Raw genomic sequence first — 19,516 nt, forward strand, 5'->3', positions numbered from 1 at the left:
GCAACTTTTGAAGCCTTAGGTCATTGTGACAACTGTACCTTGCTGTTGGAAATGGCAAAACTCCATAACCAGACACAATGTTGTGAGGGAATAAAAATGTCAGGCCAAGGACTGGGTTAGTCTGTGGCCTTCCTACCTGGCATTGGTCCCCGTGGCTTTCTCTGACAGTGTGACCTGTTCTTGTCATTTTTGATAGGCAAAACAAACAACACTCCAGCCAAGGGCAAGCTTGTAAATAGGGGAGCAGCTCTGGGGGAATTCTGATTTTATTTGTTTGCCTTTTCTTACCTTCTGATAGCAGCTCACAAGGTGACTTAGCTTGCAGCAGGTAGGTGCAGATAAGGCTGATAGCCTCTGGTGTCTGATTTTGCAAGCTGGGAAGCGAGTCTCTGAGGTTATTGGTAATCAGCTGGAGATTTCCTCTTCTGCTTCTGTTCCTTAGAAGGGGATGCTTCTGTGAAGTGCCTGACTGCTGGAACTGTCTGGGGGAAAAAAACACCAAAGGGCTGATTGTTTTCATAACTTCTCCAAGGAGGAAACAGAAAAGCCACACTGCTGAGCCACAACCAGCCACTCTGACCAGCAAAGACAAAAGGAGCTTTGCCTGTAGGAGGGACAGAGCTCACCTGGTGACAACACACAAACAAGCTGGAACTATTCCTGCAGTTCAACTGGAAACATCTTTTCTCAGATCCTGCCAAGAGCTGCCTCAGAGGGTATTGCAGTTCAGCAGCCTTTCCTGGCAGGGCAAGCTTGTACGAGCCAGGGGAGGGAGCTCGTGGAGGAGCATTGTACCATATGCCAACTTTAATATCTTTGAGTTGAGCTCCTACCAGTGCCTGCAGAAAGAGAATGGGAGCAGGCAGGACCAATAGCTGCCCCAAGTAAAGGAGAACTGAAAGCTATCACAAACCCCAAATTGTTGTAGATGGTGAAAGGTCATCCATCTTCCAAGATGGAGTAGGTTCATGGCAGGGCAGAACTCACACCCACTGCACTTCTGCAATCTTTCCTTGAACTCTGAGGTTCAGAGTGAGGGTCAGGTCATACATATTGTTGAAATCAGCCTTTTGCAAAACCCTATGGAACTGGAAATGTGACTGTCCCTGGTGAATACGTGTCCTGTCACCACTGACCCTCCAGCACACACCTAGGAACGTTTCTTCAGAGGCAGAGTGTTACCAACATAAGCCTGTTCCTGTTTGCAACATTCTGTAGTTTTTGCTGTAGGAGTCCTGTGTCAGCACCATGCTGCTTGCAAACAAGCAGGGACTTAATAAATAAGTATAAAACATTGAGAGTGGAGCAGAACACTGCTGCCAGTGAGTTCAGGTGAAGTGGATTCTCTCTTGCTGCAGATCTGAAGAAGGAAACTTGGGGGTGTTGATTGATGAGAAGCTCACCATGAGCCAACAGTTTGTATCCTGGGCTGCATCTAGAGGAGTGTGGCCAGCAGGGCAAGAGAGGGGATTCTGCCCTTTTGCTCTGCTGAGACCACACCTCAAATACTGCCTCCAGTTCTGGTGTCCCCAGCAGAAGGAGGACACAGAGCTGTTGGAGTGAGGCCGGAGGAGGCCACAAAGATGAGCCAAGAGTTGGAGCACCTCTGTTAAGAGGATAGGGTGAGGGAGCTGGGGGGGTTCAGTCTGGAGAAGACTCCAGGGGGACCTTAGAGCTGCCTTCCAATACCTGAAGGGATCCTACAGGAGGGCTGCAGTGGGACCTTTCATGAGGGTGTCTAGAGACAGGACAAGGGGGAATGGTTTGAAGCTGAGGGAGAGCAGGGTTAGACTGGAGCTTAGGAAGAAGTTCTTCAGTCTGAGGGTGGTGAGACTCTGGGACAGGCTGCCCAGGGAGGCTGTAGCTGCCTCTTCCCTGGGGGTATTGAAGGCCAGGTTGGATGAGGCCTTGAGCAGCTGAGTCTAGTTGAGAGGTGTCCCTGGCCATGGTGGGGAGGTTGGAGGAGATGACCTCTGAGGTCCATTCCAACCTGAGCCATCCTCTGGCTACACAGCACAGAGGTTCAGATGTGCTGCAATGTTGTGCTGACACTCCAGGTGTCCTTCACTTCATGCCATGCTGTTCCTGTGCAGAAATGTCTTTCACCATCCAGGAGGACATCAGCAGAGGGTGACAGCAGCTCCAAAAGGCGACCTGGGGTTGTCCTGGGTTTTTCCCAGTAGTGAAGTATGTAATTGCCAGCACATTGTCTGGTGCTGAATGGTGAGTGATGCTCTGTCACTGGTGGTTCAGATGTTCGTGCAGAGGTCCTGCAAGGTGATAGATGTGTCCCGAACCGCCGGTGCCCTGCGCTGCGGTCGTCATGCGCTCGAGTAAGGACAGCCAGCGTACATCTGCCAGCGAGCAGGGACATGCTCAGAGGGTGGGATCTGCTCATTCAGCACCTCACTCATTCCAGTTTCAGCATCAGATGAGACAGTCCTCCTAAAGTAAATACCTGCTGACCTGAATTGATGGAGGGAGGTCGGTGCCTTTGAAGGCTGCCACCCAGAGCACTTGTTGGGGAACATCCTGATTTAGCTGTGCACTTAGCTTGCAGGCTGAACCTTGCTGGCCCCTGGGCTGCTGCCATGAAGAGAGCAATTGGAGGAGCTGAGACCACTTCCATGCTTCTTCAGTTTGGGGTATTTGAGGACATGTTTTTATCTTTCTGGCCACTGTGGCCATGTCACTGTTGTCCTGTGTCCCAGCAGCCCTCCCTCTCTCTGGGGTTGACTCATCTCTCCATCTTTGGTCACCCTGAAGACCAGGGTGGCAGTGGGACACATGGAGTCCAGCCACCTCCCCAGCAGAGACCTTTGGTACAGCTCTTCAGCAAAGATCAGCTGTCAAACAGCTCCTGACCCACCATGTTTCTTGCTCCTGCTGGGCATGGCCTATTTCTCCTCTTCCCCACTCAGTGTTCCTGCTGGGTGATGTCCCTTGGCATCTGCCTGACCCCGCCAGGGCCAGGATCCTTGGACTTTCCAACCCACACATATAAATGCTGAATTAGCCTACAGCTTCAGGTGCTTCTGTCCCCACCATGGTGACAAAACCCTCCTTAGCTTCACAGAAAGTTAGAGCAGTCCTAATGGGGAGCTCTGCCTCCTAAAGGTTATGTGTTTGCAGGCTGCCTAGAGTTACAGTGCTTGTGAACTGGACAGTAGGGCATGGGTACACGGTGGTTACTCACCTAGCTCATGGCTTTGCTGTTTATCAGTGAAGGGTCTGTCCACTTGTCATCTGGTGATGCAAATCCTCCTTCCCTGTGAGTCGGGATTTAAGTTTCGCTGTTTTTCAGGCTCTGACTATGTGCAGAGGGAGTTGGAGTCATTTTCTTTTTTTCATGGGAACTTCCTTTCTCTTAAACACCACCCCTTGGCAGGGATCTGCTGACCTCAGAGCCAGCCACTGATAAAAAGGGCAGCCTGTCTTCCTTCTCCACACTCAGAAGAAAGTGGCAGAGCCTTGGAAGCTGCTGGCATCGCAGGCACCTCGGGTGGCAACAGCGACAAGAGCCATGAGCAGCTTCACTGGTGAGTTTTTAACGCTCTCCCCGACAGCCTGTGGTAGATGTGCGGTTTGGCAGGGCTCACTGCAGGGTGCCTGGCAGCTCCAGTGGAGGCAGGGGCTTTCCTCACCCCTCTGTGTGTCGTGGGTGACACCTTAGGGAAAGGTTTCAGTGCCACTGCTGCTCTCCTGGAGATAATGGGAAAGGCAGGCAGCTTTTCTGAACTGCCTGTGTGTCAGAGTGAAAGGAGTTTCTTTCTTTTAAACTACTTAATCATGTAGGTGATTGCTTTTTAGTGATGCCTGGTACCATCTGACAAAACTTGCAGGATAACTGAAAAGGAGTTTTATTTGGGCCTGAGCTCTGTTCCATGGGTGTCCTGCATGCCCTCTTGTCAGAAAATCCTGCACCTGCCTAGAAAGGTGCCTGTGGCACTTGGGTAGCAGCTGCTGAACCACGGCCACTGGCTGCGCTTCTGGGGCCAGCCTGGCCCCAGGATGTCCAAACCCCTGCATCCTGGGGGGCAGCTGTGCATGTAGGCTGAGTGGAGCCTGCAGCAGAGCTGGGAGCAGGGCTCCACAGCCATCAGGAGGGGAAGGGTGCCCTGACCACTGCTCTGAGCCCCTCCATTTCTGAATGTGGATGAGCTGAATTTTTCCAGGAAGTCTTTGACAGCAGCATCTTTGGGATGGAATCTCCTGTCCTTGGGATGGGTTCTCACCTCTCTAGGGTGTGGGAGAATCACTGCCTGGAGGTTGGGCAAGGATGGGGACATCTAAGTCTTGCTCTCATGCAGAACTCCCTCTGGAGCAGCCTTATTCCCACTGAAGCCAAGCATGCTATAAACACTCTGCTCCACAGTAGTATTTTTCTTAACCCCATCACCTCATGCCAATGGTCTCAGATCCTTACCAGTGCAAAGCTGCCACATCCTGATTTTTGTTCTGGGTGATGTTTGTGCTCTTGAAGCTCAGAACATCTGCCCAGGCAGGTGGTAATGTGATGGAGCTAGGGGTTAGTGTGGGAAGAACTCTACAAGTGGTAAGTCATGCAACCAGGAGATAAAATTAAAACCCCTGCCTTGAAAAGGGTGAAAAAACAATTCTGACAGCTTTGTGGGTTTGGGTTTGCTCCCTGGCAGCCACTCCATGGCATTTCTTGGCACAGAACATGGCACTGGCCAGGGTGTCAGGGGTGTGTCTGCACAGGGGTTAGGGGCACTGCTGTGGGGGGAGAGGGCTTGGGCACCACACTCTGCACTGCCAGGGCTTATTCCAAGGCTGCAGCCTTTCTGCAACAGTGATGTCCAGAAACAGGGAATGGAAATGCAGTCCTTAAGTTAGGAATGCCAGACCTGATTCCCAGAGCCCTTTCCCATAGCCCTCCCAGGTATTCAGCTCCCCCACCCCCACCCAAAGCCTTCTCCTATCTCCAGAACTGTTTTCTGGTGGCTTCTCAGCCTGGCACCAGGGTTTCTGTTAAGAAACAAGGATGAGCAGCTGTGGTGGCTGGAGAGTTGTTAAGGCTGAGGAAGAAGCACTTCCCCCTCATCTTCTGCAGAAGAGTTAAGCAATTTCAGCTCAGATTTTTTGACACTCACACACACCCACCCACACCCTGCTCTGCAAATCTTCAGCCTGAGGTTAGCATCTGACAGGCAGCAAGCAGACAAAGCCTACATGAAAATTCAGTCTGCTGGTGAAAGGTGGTGGCCGGTTCCAGGTCTGTTACCTGCTGTGCCACTGATCAGCATTAGGTAATTAAGATAAATATGGTTTATATAGTTGCTAAGAAGCAGTGCATGGAGGCAGGAATCTGCTGGGGTTCCTGGTGGCCAGCTGAGGTTACTGGAGGCTGCAGTCGTTGCCCAGCACAGGCGGCAGTAGGAAGCGTGCCACTGATTGCAGCCTGCCCCAAGTCCAGCCCTGCCTTTGGCATCTCTCATGCCGCGGCAGCTGCCAGCAGCTTGCAGCCTCTTCAGGGTCAGGGATGGCTCTTGTTGATACTCAGGTTAGCAGGGTTGCCTGGTACCGTGTGAAGCTGTCAGGAAGTTTGGTGGATTAATCCCTTCAGCCATTATGCCTTTGACATGCTCTTTGCTGAGTTCTCCTGTGCTGTTTCAAGTCGTGGGACTCTCCCATAGCTCCATCTGAATCACTCCTGAGCCAGGTGCTTTGGAGGCATTGTTACTCCCTGCCGTTCACACGGCATTGGAGTGGAAGGATGTTTAACGGGCAGGTACAGGACAGGCTAGACACTGCCCAAGCATCACAGCTCAGCCACATTCTGGCACGCTGTGGCTTTCCCTGTCGCTCCGGGGCAGCCTGCCCGAGCCTGACGCTGGGACCCCCCTGCTCCCCATCTGCACTGAAAGCTGAGGGCTTTGCTCAAGCGCACCAAGGGGTTGTGCCTCTCCGAGCTCTGCTCCTGCGCTGCAGCCCCCTGCCGTGAGCCGCTGGGCGGGGAGGCGCTGAGGCACTTCCTAGCCCTGTTCAGAGATGCAGGAGGGCAGACCGGGGGGCAGTGTTGTAAATGCTGTGTCTGACAAACCCAGCTGCTGTGTTGGGAATGAGTGGGAGTGAGGCACTTGGCAGGGGCTCCTGCAGGAGCCCCAAACTGTAAAAACTATATTAATGATATTTATTGTATTATAAATGCCATACTTTATAGTGCTCTGCCCCTCACATCTAGTACCCTCCTCAGACCAGCAGCATCTCTGCAGCACAGCTGGCTCCTAGCTCCAGACCTTCCTATGCTTAATTAGGTTGTAGGAGAAAACAAGTCCTTGGAAACAACCCTGCAGAGATAGCTTGAGTAAAAGGCTGACTAATGACTGTTGTGAGATTGTTTGGGACCAGTTTTAGGGGGGGGAAGGAGGAGAATACAAAGAATCAGCTTCAGTGTCTTGGAAGAGGTTAATGGTTTGACTCTATCATCTTAAAGGACTTTTCCAACCTCAACATTCTGTCATTCTGTGGTTTCCCAGGGCACTGGCATCCCAGAGGCACTGGGGATCGCAACAATTGAGGGCAGTCAAGTTTCAACACAGGGGGTTTACTCCCAGCTTGACTGTGTGCACTACATCCTGTGAGGAGCAATTAAAGCTACTCTTGGATAATCTTGTCTTTGGCATGGCACAGAAGTGCAGCAAACAGGAGTTGCTATCACAACCTTGGCTTTGCCAGGATGACACCAGCAGAGCAGCAGAGCAGATGTGGACAGTGTGGGCCCTGTCTACAGGGCTGCTGCAGTGGTCAGCATCTTTTGGGGGGGGTCCCATGCCAGAGAGTCCATGACAGCTGCCAGCCTCTGTAACTCATCCCAGCAATATGACTCACTCTAGAGCTCTGTATGCATGCACTAGTTATACTATATTGTGTTGTATTACATCATATTCTATTATTAGAATTACAGCATCATTTAGGTTGGGAAAGACCCTTAAGATCATGGAGCCCAACTGTTAACCCAGCACAGCCAAGCCACCACTAAACCATCCCCTGGGTGCCACATCTACGTGCATTTTAAAGTCCCCTCTCGGGCTGGTGACTCCACCACTTCCCTGGGCAGCCTGTTCCAGTGCTTAGTGATTCTGTATGGTTGAATCACCTGGAGGTGTCCAAAAGATACATAACTGTGGTGCTAAGGGACATGGTTTAGAACCAGAGTAGGGTTAGGTAATGGTTGGACTTGATGATCTTAAACTGAACCTGTTCTGTTCTAAATATTTGATATCTTTCTTAGCTTTAAAATGTTTTTATATTGCATTTTATGACTCTAATACATAATGCAGTGTGACACAGTGCTGCACTTTATGCTCCACATGTGGTGGTGGATCACTGGAGAGCTGGATGTTGTAATGCCTCCCAGAGCCCCATGAAGGAAACTGCACAGAGCAATTTATAACCAAGCTCTCTCCTTTTCTCCCTTTACTTCTCCCTTTCTGCCAATGGCTTTCCAGAGACCGACCTGAAGGTCACTGGGATTGACTTTCTCAAGAGCAAGAACTGTCCCCAGCACCACACAGATGCCTACAACATCAAGAACCTGGTGGTGCGGCGTGGGATGCCCTTCCAGCTCCAGATCAGCTTCAGCAGGGAGCTGAAGCCCTCTGACAAGCTGGCACTGCGCTTTGGCATCGGTGAGTGGCAGGCAGGCAAAGCACGAGAGTCTTGGCAGCCTGTTCCTGCTGCCTGGCACTGTGTGGTCATTGCAGACCCATGCAACCCTCCTGCATCTCTGTTGTGTTTGTTTCCAGGTGAAAAGCCAATGAAGAACAGGGGGACCCTGATGTCACTGAAGCCAGACAGGGAGCCAGATTTCAGCGGCTGGAAAATCTCCACTGTCAAGAAAAGCAGCAAAGAGGTAGAGCCCCTGGGCAGCACTCCCACATGGATGGCACTAATGCCAAGCCCACCAGGAGCTACAGAGCAAATCCTCATCTCCCTGTCCTGCTTTTCCTTTGCTCTATAATCCTGGGGGGCAGCACCCACCTTTCCCTCCCCCCCTGCAGACCCACACAGCCACCAGCATCAGCACTGGTGCTGGTTCTGTGGCATAGTGTGTGTCCCATGGCTATACTGGCAGGTCCATCATGCCATCTCTCCTTGTCACCTCCCCAGTGCCTGCTGTCTGTCACCAGCTCACCCAGTGCCCCAGTGGGAAAGTACACCCTGAATGTGAAAACCGGGAGTAACGTTTACAAGCCTGAGAAAAGCGAGATCTACCTGCTGTTCAACCCTTGGTGCGAAGGTGAGTGGGCCTGCAGCCAGGGCTGACCATTTCTGATGCCAGGGATTGTCCCTAAAGAAGCTCTTCCTCACATTCTTCCTCTCTTTCCCACATACCTTTGCTTTTCCCCCCTAAAGCACTGCAAGAAGCATCCTTGCAAAGCCAGCGGGAAGCTGGGCAATAGCGATGAGCCAGCTCCTCGCTGGGGAGCCCCCAGGGCCAGGTTAAGGGACATCTTCTGTCCCTTCTCTTTGCACCTCTCTGCCACCCCTCTCCGGGCCAGCACAAAGGTTAGCTAGGACTGGGTTAGCTTAACGTCCAGATTAAAAAAAGTGGTGTTGGTTGGCCTCAGTCCCCCAGTTTGCTCTGCTGGCTACCTAATCCACTCAAGTGTTTGTGCAGGAAGAAGCTTTCTGCTCAAGTCAGCAGCAGCCATGTATCAGCAGAGCTGCAGGAGTAAAGCTTAGCTTATTCTTAAAGGAAATCCTTCCACAACAGGGTAATAAAAATAAATGAGTGCTGCATAGTCATCATTTGGTGGGAATGTTGCTGACTACCAGCTCCCCAGGTTAGCTTTCCAAGGAACACTTTGGATGATTTCCCATGTGTGTGCAAGCCACCTAACACCTGAGGGGGTTTTTGCTCCAGGTGATGCTGTCTTCCTGGATGATGATGCCAAGAGGAAGGAATATGTGCTCAATGACACAGGCACCATCTACGTTGGCTCTGCAAACAGCATCTACAGCAGACCCTGGAACTTTGGGCAGGTAAAGCACAGTTGTCTTGCTGGTGGCACTGCCCTCCTGTGCTCTTTCTCCCTCCTTGCAGGGCTCTACACAGAGTGGCTCCAAGCACTGGGATAATCCTACCAGCTTCTCTGGGAGGCCTTACCTGCTTTGAGCCATCTGCTTGCTGAAGGGTTTTCCCCAGCTGCAGCTAGAGAGTGGGGTTTAGTGGCATGGTTTATAGCCAGATCATGAGACTCTTGGCAGAGGATGTGGAAATTGGGGATGGACCATTTCTGGTTAGGAAAAAATCCCGTAAGGGCTCTCTTCTGCTCCCATGCCACACAGCAGCTGTCGTGAGCCATGGAGAGGGCTGGTGGGGAAAGAAAAATCCAATTCTTTACCTGTTGCATCATGAGTAGGGAAAAAAGAGGGGAAAACCACTGGCAGGGGCTGCCATTGTTTGAATGATGCCTTCGGTTGGGTGCAGGATACAGTCAGCCCACGCTTTTAGGAAGGGTGTTCCTCCAGGCTGCCTCTGAGGTAACTCCAGCAGTGTGGAATGACAAACTTGATTGGGTGGATGCCAGAGCAGGGTCATTTGCACCTTGTAGGAAGCACGCTGGCGCCCAAGTGGAGCATCCTTCACCCTATCCAGACAGACTTCATCACCAAAGCAATGCTGGGATCTGTTTGGTTTTTCTTTCTGTTTTGGTTCAGTCTGTGATTTCAAGCTGCAGGATACAGGTAGTGCAGCCAAGGTGCTCGTGCTGATGCCTCCTCCAGGCCGGGGCCAAAGGGCACTGTCCTTGGGGCTGGTCCTAGCCTAATATTTACTCTGCTGTTAAGCGATGAGAATTGCCATTGAAATTCTGTCACGCTTCCTTGGATCGGATGTTTGACACCTCTGTGAACTGGAGCTGAGGGAGCTTTATCAGCAGCTGCTAATTAGGAATCCTTTGCTGCAATAATCTGCCTTTCTCTGCCTCTCTTTTCCCCAGGGTTCATTTTGTACCTACGTCAAGGGCCCCATTAAATTTTCATTACTCTTGTGAGTAAGTCGCAGGGCTGCAGGGAGATGACGTGGATGGCTTGGGATTATTCACAGGAGTAAAGATTGCTGGGGCAGGTGCCAACTGTGTGCAAGGCACACGAGATGGGCTTTTGCCTTCAAAGGTGGGGGGTTGTTTCAGCCTTTCTTTGGAGACAGCAGCCTTGGGAAGTCTCACAGGCTTGAAAATTCAATGTCATAAAGGAGGTGTGGAAGTTAGGACCAGTCAGACAAGTTCCTTCAAGTGCTGAAGCAGACTTTGTGCTGATTGAGCACATTTTGGTTCAGAGCAGCACCTAGAAATATCTCCACTTTCTCTCACAGTTTGAGGAGTCCATCTTGGATGCCTGCATGTATCTGCTGGACAAAAGTGAACTCAAGCTGACCAAGAGGAGGGATCCTGTGTTTGTGTCCAGACTCATGTCTGCTTTGGTATGCCTCTCTTGGAGAAGGGCTTTGCCTCTCCAGCTCTCACTTTTCCTTCAAACATGTTCAACTTTCACTGGGGCCTTGAACACCATTGCAGGGTGGATCCAAAATGGTTTCCTTCAGAAACCACAAGGAAGGAGCCAGGGTAGAGGAAGGAGGCAAGTGAAATACAGCATCTCCTCATCTCCAAAGCTTGCATCTGTCCTGGTGGTTGACCTTCCTCAGCACCTGCACTGGCAGTGCCAGCACCAGGGGTGTGTTTCAGGGGGTCAGCTGTCCTCTGGTGGTGCCCTTCTTGGAGCTCTGTGGTCTCAGACACAGGAGGCAGAGTGCATTTTGGCTGCCCTGAGCAGTAGTGCCACCTCCCTCTAGAGATCGAGGTGGAAGGTTTCAAACTAGGAGAGCTTCCAGCCAGCACCAGCAGCCTTGCTGGGCGCCCTTTGAGGAGCCACAGGGTGGGCAGAGCCCCATTTCATTCAGCCTCATGCCTGTGTTTTCCTCCTTCACACGTGTGTGGCACAGGTGAATGCCAACGATGACAGCGGAGTGCTGCTGGGGAACTGGTCAGGGGATTACAGCAAGGGCACCTCCCCCATGGACTGGATCGGCAGCGTCACCATCCTGCAGCAGTTCTACAAAAACAAGAAGCCAGTCTGCTATGGGCAGTGCTGGGTCTTTGCAGGAGTCCTCACCACCGGTAAGCAGGGAGCTGCCTCCCTTCTCTCATACCCTGAGCACTGTGTCACTGAGCCAAGTGACCCTGCTTTGAGTGCCAGAGGGGGTGGGCTCTGCTGGGTAAGGAGAGGCTCGGGGAGCTGGGACTGCTCAGCCTGGAGCAGAAAAAGGCCTCCTGGGGTCTTACCCATGTGGGGATGCAGGGAGCAGAATTGTAGAACTGTTGAGGTTGGAAGACACCTTTAAGATCATCAGGTCCAGACACTCACCTTGAGCTCACAGTCCCACCATGGCTGCTAAGCCACTGCCACTAAACTATGTCCCTCGGGCAGCCTTTTCTCAGTGGTGCCCAGCAGCAGGCCCAGAGGCGATGAGGACAGCCTGAAACACAGGAGGTTCTGTCTGAACCTGCTCAGAAAGCTCTTTTCACTGTGAGGGTGATGGAGCCCTGGCACAGGTTGCCCAGAGAGGTTGTGGAGTCTCCGTCCTTGGAGATGGTCAAACACCATCTGGACAGTGCCCTGGGCAAGCTGCTTGGAGGCCCCTGGGTGAGCAGAGAGTCAGATGAGCTGATGCCCAGAGGTGCCCAGCACCATGAGTGACGTTGTGCCCCTGTGATTGTCCTCTGTGTGCTGCAGTCATGCGCTGCCTGGGCATCCCCTCGCGCTGCGTGACCAACTTCAACTCGGCGCACGACACCGACGACAACCTGCGGGTGGACGTCTACCTGAACGAGTACGGCGAGAAGATGAGCTCCATGTCCTTCGACTCCGTCTGGTACTGCCACAGGGGAATGGATGATGCCTCCCACCCACCCCGTGCCACCCCACACTGCCACAGTGCCCAGCCCCAGCCAGCCCTTTGAGCATTGCCCTGCTGCTTTGGGTTTGCAGCCTGGGAGAGAGAGGGAGAAACGGAATGGCTGGGAGAGAGATGGGGAGAGGAAACAGCTGGGAGAGAGAGAGGGGAACACCTAGGAGAGAGAGGGAATGCCTGGGGTTTCACAGGGTTCCACACAAGTCCCTGCCCTTTCCTAAGGATTCAGGGAGGAGATCCCAACTCTTCTGGCTGTCACAGCTCACTCCTTTTCTTTCCAACCACATGCACGCAGGAACTTCCATGTGTGGAATGACGTCTGGATGAAGCGGACAGACCTGCCAGCAGGCTTTGATGGCTGGCAGGCCATCGATGCCACCCCTCAGGAGCAGAGTCAAGGTAGGATCTGCCTAGAAGGGCTCTTCCACAGCTCCCCAGGGAGACAGGGCCTTTTCCTGTGAGAGCCATGGCCCCCAGCCAGCAAAGCATGTAGCCCTCCATGCACATCTTCATACACCTGGGCTGTGGCATCCTCAGGCTGGGGTCTCACTCCTGCCAACTCAGCCCAGGACAGGAGGAAGAACATTTCTTGTCAGGCAGAAAATCAGCTTTGTAGGATGCTTTGGAGACATGGATGTTATTTCAGAGCTCATTTCTCTTTCCACCACTCTGTAATGTCTTTGGTAGAGTTGAAGGCTCAAAGCAGTGTGTAGTAAGAACTGTCCCCAGTGAAGATGCTTTCTGTAGAGCTTTCCTGAGGAGCTCCTGAGTCCATTTATTGGTACCCAAGAGGAGTGACTGTCCAAACTCTCCCTGCAGAGATGTGGTGAATTTGGAGGCAGGAAAGCAAAGATTAATCCTCAAGGCTGTGCAGGAGTTGGGGCATTGCTAGGAGAGCAAACACAGGTGGCTGGACTCAGCTGACTTCATCACTGAGCCATGACTTCCAAATCTTAAAATGGTTTAAGTGAGGGGAAGCACATCAAACCCGTACCAGACATGGGGCATCTAGGATGTTTGAAGGGCTGGAGCACTGCCCCATCAGGAGAGGCTGAGAGCCCTGGGGCTGCTTAGTCTGGAAAAGACTGCAGGCTACATGCTGGGGTCAGAGTGGCTGGGGTCAGAGTGGCCAGGCAGAGAGGGACCTGGGGGTACTGGTCGATGGTAGGCTGAACATGAGCCAGCAGTGTGCCCAGGCAGCCGAGAGGGCCAATGGCATCCTGGCCTGCATCAGGAACAGTGTGGCCAGCAGGAGCAGGGAGTTCATTCTGCCCCTGTACACTGCACTGGTTGGGCCACACCTCGAGTCCTGTGTCCAGTTCTGGGCCCCTCAGTTTAGGAAGGATGTTGAGTTGCTGGAAGGTGTCCAGAGAAGGGCAACAAAGCTGGGGAGGGTTTGGAACACAGCCCTGTGAGGAGAGACTGAGGGAGCTGGGGTTGCTTATCCTGGAGAAGAGGAGGATCAGGGGAGACCTTATTGCTGTCTACAACTACCTGAAGGGAGGTGTAGACAGGCAGGGGTTGGTCTCTTCTCCCAGGCAGCCAGCACCAGAGCAAGAGGACACAGTCTCAGGCTGCGCCAGGGGAGGTTTAGGCTGGAGGTTAGGAAGAAATTCTACACAGAGAAGAGTGATTGCCCATTGGAATGGGCTGCCCAGGGAGGTGGTGGAGTCACCATCATTGGAAGTGTTCAGGAGGAGACTTGACAGGGTGCTTGGTTGCATGGTTTAGTTGATTAGGTGGTGTTGGATGATAGGTTGGATGTGATGATCTCAAAGGTCTCTTCCAACCTGGTCTATTCTATTCTAAGAGAAGACTGAGAGGGCATTTAATAAATATTTATCAATATCTGAGTCTGGGGGTCAAGAGGGAGGGGACAGGCTCTGCTCAGTTGCACCCTGGGATAGGACAAGGGGCACTGGATATAAACTACAGCACAGGAGGTTCCACCTCAACATGAGGAGGAACTTCTTCACTGTGAGGGTCACAGAGCACTGAAGCAGGCTACCCACAGTGGTTGTGGAGTCTCCTTGTCTGGAGACTGTCAAGATCCACCTGGATGTGTTCCTGTGTGACCTGTGCTAGAATCTATGGTCCTGCTCTGGTAGGGTGGTTGGACTCGGTGATCTTTGAAGGTTCTTTCCAGCCCCTAACATCCTGTGATGCTATGATCTCAGGAAGCCCGAGCAGCTGTGGGGTAAATGGGGGTGCTTCAGGAGCTCCTCTCCGAGTTGGAGGGGTGCTTACTATGTGAGGTCAGCTGTAGTGGCCACAGATGCCTGCTTGGGTGGGTCTGAGGGTGGAACAAAGGCTCTGCTCCCGTTTGGTACAGCCCAGGCTGCTGTCTGTGCCCTGCAGGCATTTTCCAGTGCGGGCCGTGCCCGGTGAAGGCTGTGCGGGAGGGCAGCGTCTACCTGTCCTACGATGGCACCTTCGTGTACGCCGAGGTGAACGCCGACCAGGTCTACTGGCTGGTCAGGGAGGTCAACGGCCGCCAGAAGATCACCAGGCTCAGCAGCGAGACGCGCGGCATCGGCGTCAACATGAGCACCAAGGCCGTGGGGCAGGACAGGCGTGAGGACATCACCTCTGAGTACAAGTTCCCTGAAGGTGACTGCCCCCAGCCTCTGCAGTAGTGTCCACACAAGACACCTCTGGCTTGTGTGGCTCCTTCTCTCTGGAATGAAACCGCAGGATGGATGCAGCAGCAAACCCCTTACAAGGCCTGGAGGTGGGGGTTGGGGGGACAGCGCTGCTGCTGGGCATCTTCATGCCCGCAGTGACACCTGCAGGCTGCTCTTCAGGGGCCAGCCTGCAGGCAGAGAAGGAACTGGGCTGAGTGACCAACCCAGAGCTCAGACTCACAGTTTCTTCTTTCTTCTTTTTGTCTTTCCATTCCCCAGACCATAGTTGGGGAAAACCCCACCACTCACATTCCCTCCTTACAGTTCTTAGAACCTCACAGCTATGTTGTGCTAGACTGTTAAACCCTTCCCAGTGAGGAATGGGAAAAGTTTGGGATGAAAAATGAAAGAGCATCCATCTGCTAAAAGTGTCTCTTCCAGTCCAAAATGCTACTGTTGGATCCAGTGATAGTGTAAACCAGGAGGCTCTCCTGAGGTGGAGGTGTCCTGACATCCTCTCTGCTCAGCAGCAGAAGCATAACTAAAGGGCAGGTGGCTGTTGGTGAGGAGACGGAGCCATAGCTGTTGCCCACCTTTTGTCTCTGTCCAGGCTCTCAGAAGGAAAGGGAGTCCATGCGGAAAGCTGCCTCCTTCATCCGGCCGGCCACGCTGGTCCCTCGCGCACACTACGCTGCTGGGCAGGTTATGCCTGCGTCAGCCACCTCCGAGCTGCTGCAGGATACTGTCTCCAAAACTGGGCTGCAGATCGAGATCACCAACATGGAACCTTTGTATCCTGGCAGCCCCCTGCAGCTGGCCATCACTGTGAAGATCGCTGCTCCTGGCACCTGGGCCATCAACCTTGTTGGCTCCTGCCAGCTGCAGTCCTACACTGGGAAAATTGAGGGCAACCTTGGATATGTCAAGGAAACCATCCAGCTGGAAGGGCAATCTGGTAGGCATGGGAAGCTTGCTGTGTTCTGGGGGCTGTTTTCATCTGAGCTGGTTCCTAACAGCTCTGCTGTAGCTCAGTGCATGGCTGCACAAGGAGCAGCAATTGCCTGCCTGCTCCCTCTCTCTCTGGCTACTGCATTTGGGTGTCACAGTTACAGCCTGGGGTCCCACCCAAGCACAAAGGCCCTGGCCCCGCTGTACCTTTAGTGATGTGGTTAGAAATCCATCAGGACCTGCTGTAACATCAAAGATGCCACTGCAGGCTTCAGCTGCCTGCAGATTTCAGCCTCTTTTGTGTTCTGGTGCTTGCTGTTGGTCAGCTGAGGGGATGCTGGGAAGTGTTAGCTTCTGAGCTCTTCCACCAGTACATTTCAGCCTCATGACTGCCTGCCTGATCCCAAGAGCTGCTTGCTGTTTGTTGCCTATCTTGGAGCAAGCTGGGCTGCGTTTCTGGTCCCCAGCAATGTGACTGAAATGTGCTAAACAAGAGACCAACGAGTGATGATGAATTAACAGCTCTTGGCTCATTCCAAGCCTGAGTCACCCTCCCCAAACAAATAATCTTTGCTGGTGGCTCTTGCTGAGTGGGTTTGCACACCTACTGTGGCTGTCAAAATGCAGCAGGGGAGGCCACAAAGGTAGCTGCATCCATTTACAGACAGGGCCAGGCTGGGTTTGTGATTTCCAGAAGTCAGGAAGCCTTGCAGCTAAAGCAGTGTTCATGCTCCACCAATTCTCACTCTGGGGCTTTTCCAGGTTTGTCCAGGCAACTAAGGAGAGAATGTGAAATGAAAGGAACTCCACTGATTTTATAGCAAGCCTCAGAGAAACCCCAGGGGACAGAGGCTTCAATGTACCCAACCAGGGCAGTGGGGGACAAGGGCTACCAAGCAGCTGGAAGTGAGGCCAAGCCAGAGCTTGGTGTGGTGGGGAAGTCATAGAATGGTTTTGGTTGGACGAGACCGTCAAGATCAAGTCCAAGCATTAACCCAGCACTGCAAAGGCAGCACTAAACCTCAGCAGCACATCTACATGGCCTTTAAATCCCTCCAGGGCTGGGGACTCCACCACTGCCCCAGGCAGCCTGTTCCACACCTTCACAACCCTTACAGAGAAGACATTTTCCCTGACATCCAACCTAAATGTTCTCTGGTGCAACTTGAGGCTGGTTCCTCTCTGTCCTAGCAGGATGGTGTGGGCACAGCCACCCTTGCTATGGGCCCTGTGTGGCAGCTACCACCCAACCAGCAGGGGCTGCCCCCTGCAGGGCTCCTGGGTCTAGCTGAAAGCAGAATGGTCTCAACAAGTATGTCTCATCCCCGACTCTGGGACAGCAGCACCCAGAGCTGCCTTTGTCACCCATTTGCTGGGCCTGTGATGAGCTGTGTTTGTGCTCTGTGTCCTGCAGAGCAGCAGATCCCTCTGATGGTCATGCCTGACACCTACATGAGCACACTGGCTGCAGTGGAAGATGAAGTGCTGGTCCACGTCACTGCCATTGCCGAGGTGCAGGGCATGGATGACAAACTCACCAAGGAGGTGACAAAGAGATTTGACTACCCACCCATCACCATCCAGGTGAGGCAGCTGCCAGACTGGTTCCTCAGGCAGGAGGGTTAAAGCCCTTCCCACAGCAACATGGGGTGCTGATAGTGCTCCCAGGGGGCTGTCCAAAGCAGCTGCCTCCTGAGCTGCTCAGTCCTTGGGCATTTTCTTTGGCTACTCCGCTTCTACTTGGAGGTGGAAAGGAGCCAGGAAATGAAGATTTTTATGGGTTTTTTCCCCCCATCTAAAATGGGCAGGTAGGGGCTGCTGGAGGCATGGGGGATGGAATCTGGCAGGTTGTAGGGGTCCCTCTCAGATCCCACAGCTGTACCTCTTGAAGGACAAACCTGTTAAGGAAGCAGAGGGAAGAGCTGGGAACACAGCCAGCAGGGCAGCAGAGCACACAGGGTTGCAGGAGGGTGAAAAGGATGTGAGGAGGAGGCTTCTCCCCACACTGCTGGGGAGGAGCAAACCCACAGCAGCTCCAGCACCTTTATTACCCCTCTGCTCCCCAGTGTTGAGGTTTGTTTCACTCTTTATTCCCTTGCCAGATGCCAGAAAGAGCCAGACTGAATGAGGACTTCACCTGTGCCTTCATCTTCAAGAACAAGCTGAACGTGGCCCTGGACAACTGCAAGCTAATGGTGGAGGGCTTAGGACTGTTCAAGATGACAACATTTGATCAGGGGTAAGGAGATGACATCAGCATGAAGTGAGCATGGCTTTAGTTGTTTATTTCCCAGGAAGGAGCCATGGGGGGTATTTGGAATAACAGGACCCTGTGCAAGCGGTTTGAAACCATGCCACACCTGGGTGCAGCCCACAGGGAGGAAGGCCCCATGCAGAGGCTGCCATGCTCAGCAGGTGCTGTCCCTGTGCTCCTGGCTGTGCTGCCAGGCTCTGCTGGGACAGCCTGAGCAGAGGCCTTCCTCCAGGCATGAATTCATAGAACCACAAAATCAGTTAGATTGAAAAAGACCTTTAAGGTCATTAAGTCCAACTCTTGACCTAGTACTACCAGGCCCACCACTGACCCATGGCCCTCAGCACCACATCTACAGAGCTTTTAAATCCTTCCAGGCATGGGGACTCCACCACTGCCCTGGTCAGCCTGGGGGAAGACATTTTTCCTAATGTACAACCTAAATCTCCCCTGGTGCAACTTGAGGCCCTTTGCCCTTATCCTCTTGCTTGTGACGTGGGAGAAGAGTCCAACCCCCACCTCACTACCACCTTCTTTCAGGAGCTGCCTTTCCCAGACTAAACAACCCCAGTTCCCTCAGCTGCTTCTCACTGGCCCTGTTCTCCAGACCCTTCTCCAGCTTTGGTGCCCTTCTTTGGACAAGCTCCAGCACCTCAATGTCCTTCCTGTAGTGCACGGCCCAAAACTGAACCCAGTCACCTCATAAATGCTTTAGTGTTTCAGCAGGAGGGGGGAAATCTGCAGAAAGTCCCCAGCATCCCCAGGGCCACCAGCATGGCAAGGCCCATTTGCTGCAAGCCAGTCACAGGAGAAGGGACATGCCCACCCTGAACAGAGGCAGGGGCTCACTCCTGGAGCAAAGTGATGTGAAAGTGGCAAGCAGGAAGCACAACTCACACTGGGACTCTTTTCCTTTCTCCTTAGGGATTTATCGCCCGGCAGGATCATGAAGTCTGAAATCATTTGCAAACCAACCAGATTAGGAGAGAAGAAAATAGTGGCCAAGCTGAGTGCCCCTCAGGTCAAAGGCATCTCAGCAGAGAAGTCCATCACCATCTTTGAGTAGCAGCAGTGCTTGGAAGGCTCTGAAAGTGCCACTTCAGGTCTCAGGCTCTTCTTTACTCCTGGCTGGCTGGGCAGAACTCTCCAAGCAGAGCTGAGAGAGGGAAGCTGCTGTCCAGGGCCCCTCTGCGCTGATTGCAGTTAACTGAGAGTCAATAAAGATGCTTAAAATCAGCTCTGGGCCTGCTGTGGCATTGCTGGGCTGGGAGGGCTCCTCTGAGGGGACAGGCTACTGAGCAGGGCCTCCTGTGACAGGACAAGGGGTGATAGGTTCAATCTAAAAGAGGGAAATCCAGAGTAGATAGGAGGAAGACATTTTTCACAGTGAGGCTGGTGAAACACTGACCTGGGTTGCTCACAGAGGAGGTAGGTGCCCCAACCCTGGAAATGTTCCAGGTCAGGTTGCATGGGGATCTGAGCAACCTGATCTAGTTGAAGATGTCCCTGCTCACTGCAGGGGGGTTGGACTCGATGACCTTTAAAGGTCCCTTCCAACCCAAACCATTCTATGGTAGTGCACAGCTGGAGTTCTTCCAGACAGTCACCTCAAAGGACACAACAGCTGTGCACAGCTGGAGCCCCCTGCTGTGCTGCTCGGCCCAGTACCTCCTGAGCCTGCCAGCAGCAAGGGCTTGCCCTGCCCCCCAGCATGGCTGCACTGTGGCCAGCAGCAGTCAGGCAGTGGGGTCC

At 53.0% G+C, this 19,516-nt stretch overlaps 1 protein-coding gene across 1 annotated transcript; it reads left to right on the plus strand.

The window, feature by feature from the left end:
• Positions 1 to 3,385: 3,385 nt before the first annotated feature.
• On the plus strand, positions 3,386 to 18,995 carry TGM4 (transglutaminase 4). Its single transcript, XM_068152813.1, has 14 exons — positions 3,386 to 3,539; positions 7,473 to 7,652; positions 7,770 to 7,876; positions 8,134 to 8,263; positions 8,891 to 9,009; positions 10,343 to 10,450; positions 10,970 to 11,144; positions 11,761 to 11,899; positions 12,234 to 12,337; positions 14,297 to 14,548; positions 15,173 to 15,517; positions 16,925 to 17,094; positions 17,613 to 17,749; positions 18,689 to 18,995. Exons 1-14 carry the CDS (start codon positions 3,524 to 3,526, stop codon positions 18,828 to 18,830), a joined length of 2,124 nt encoding a protein of 707 aa, XP_068008914.1. The 5' UTR covers positions 3,386 to 3,523; the 3' UTR covers positions 18,831 to 18,995.
• Positions 18,996 to 19,516: the final 521 nt, after the last annotated feature.

The sequence above is a fragment of the Melanerpes formicivorus genome, unplaced genomic scaffold (genome assembly GCF_026170545.1).
Source record: "Melanerpes formicivorus ecotype bairdi unplaced genomic scaffold, bMelFor1.0.p_v2 SCAF_24, whole genome shotgun sequence".
Lineage (NCBI taxonomy): Eukaryota > Metazoa > Chordata > Aves > Piciformes > Picidae > Melanerpes > Melanerpes formicivorus.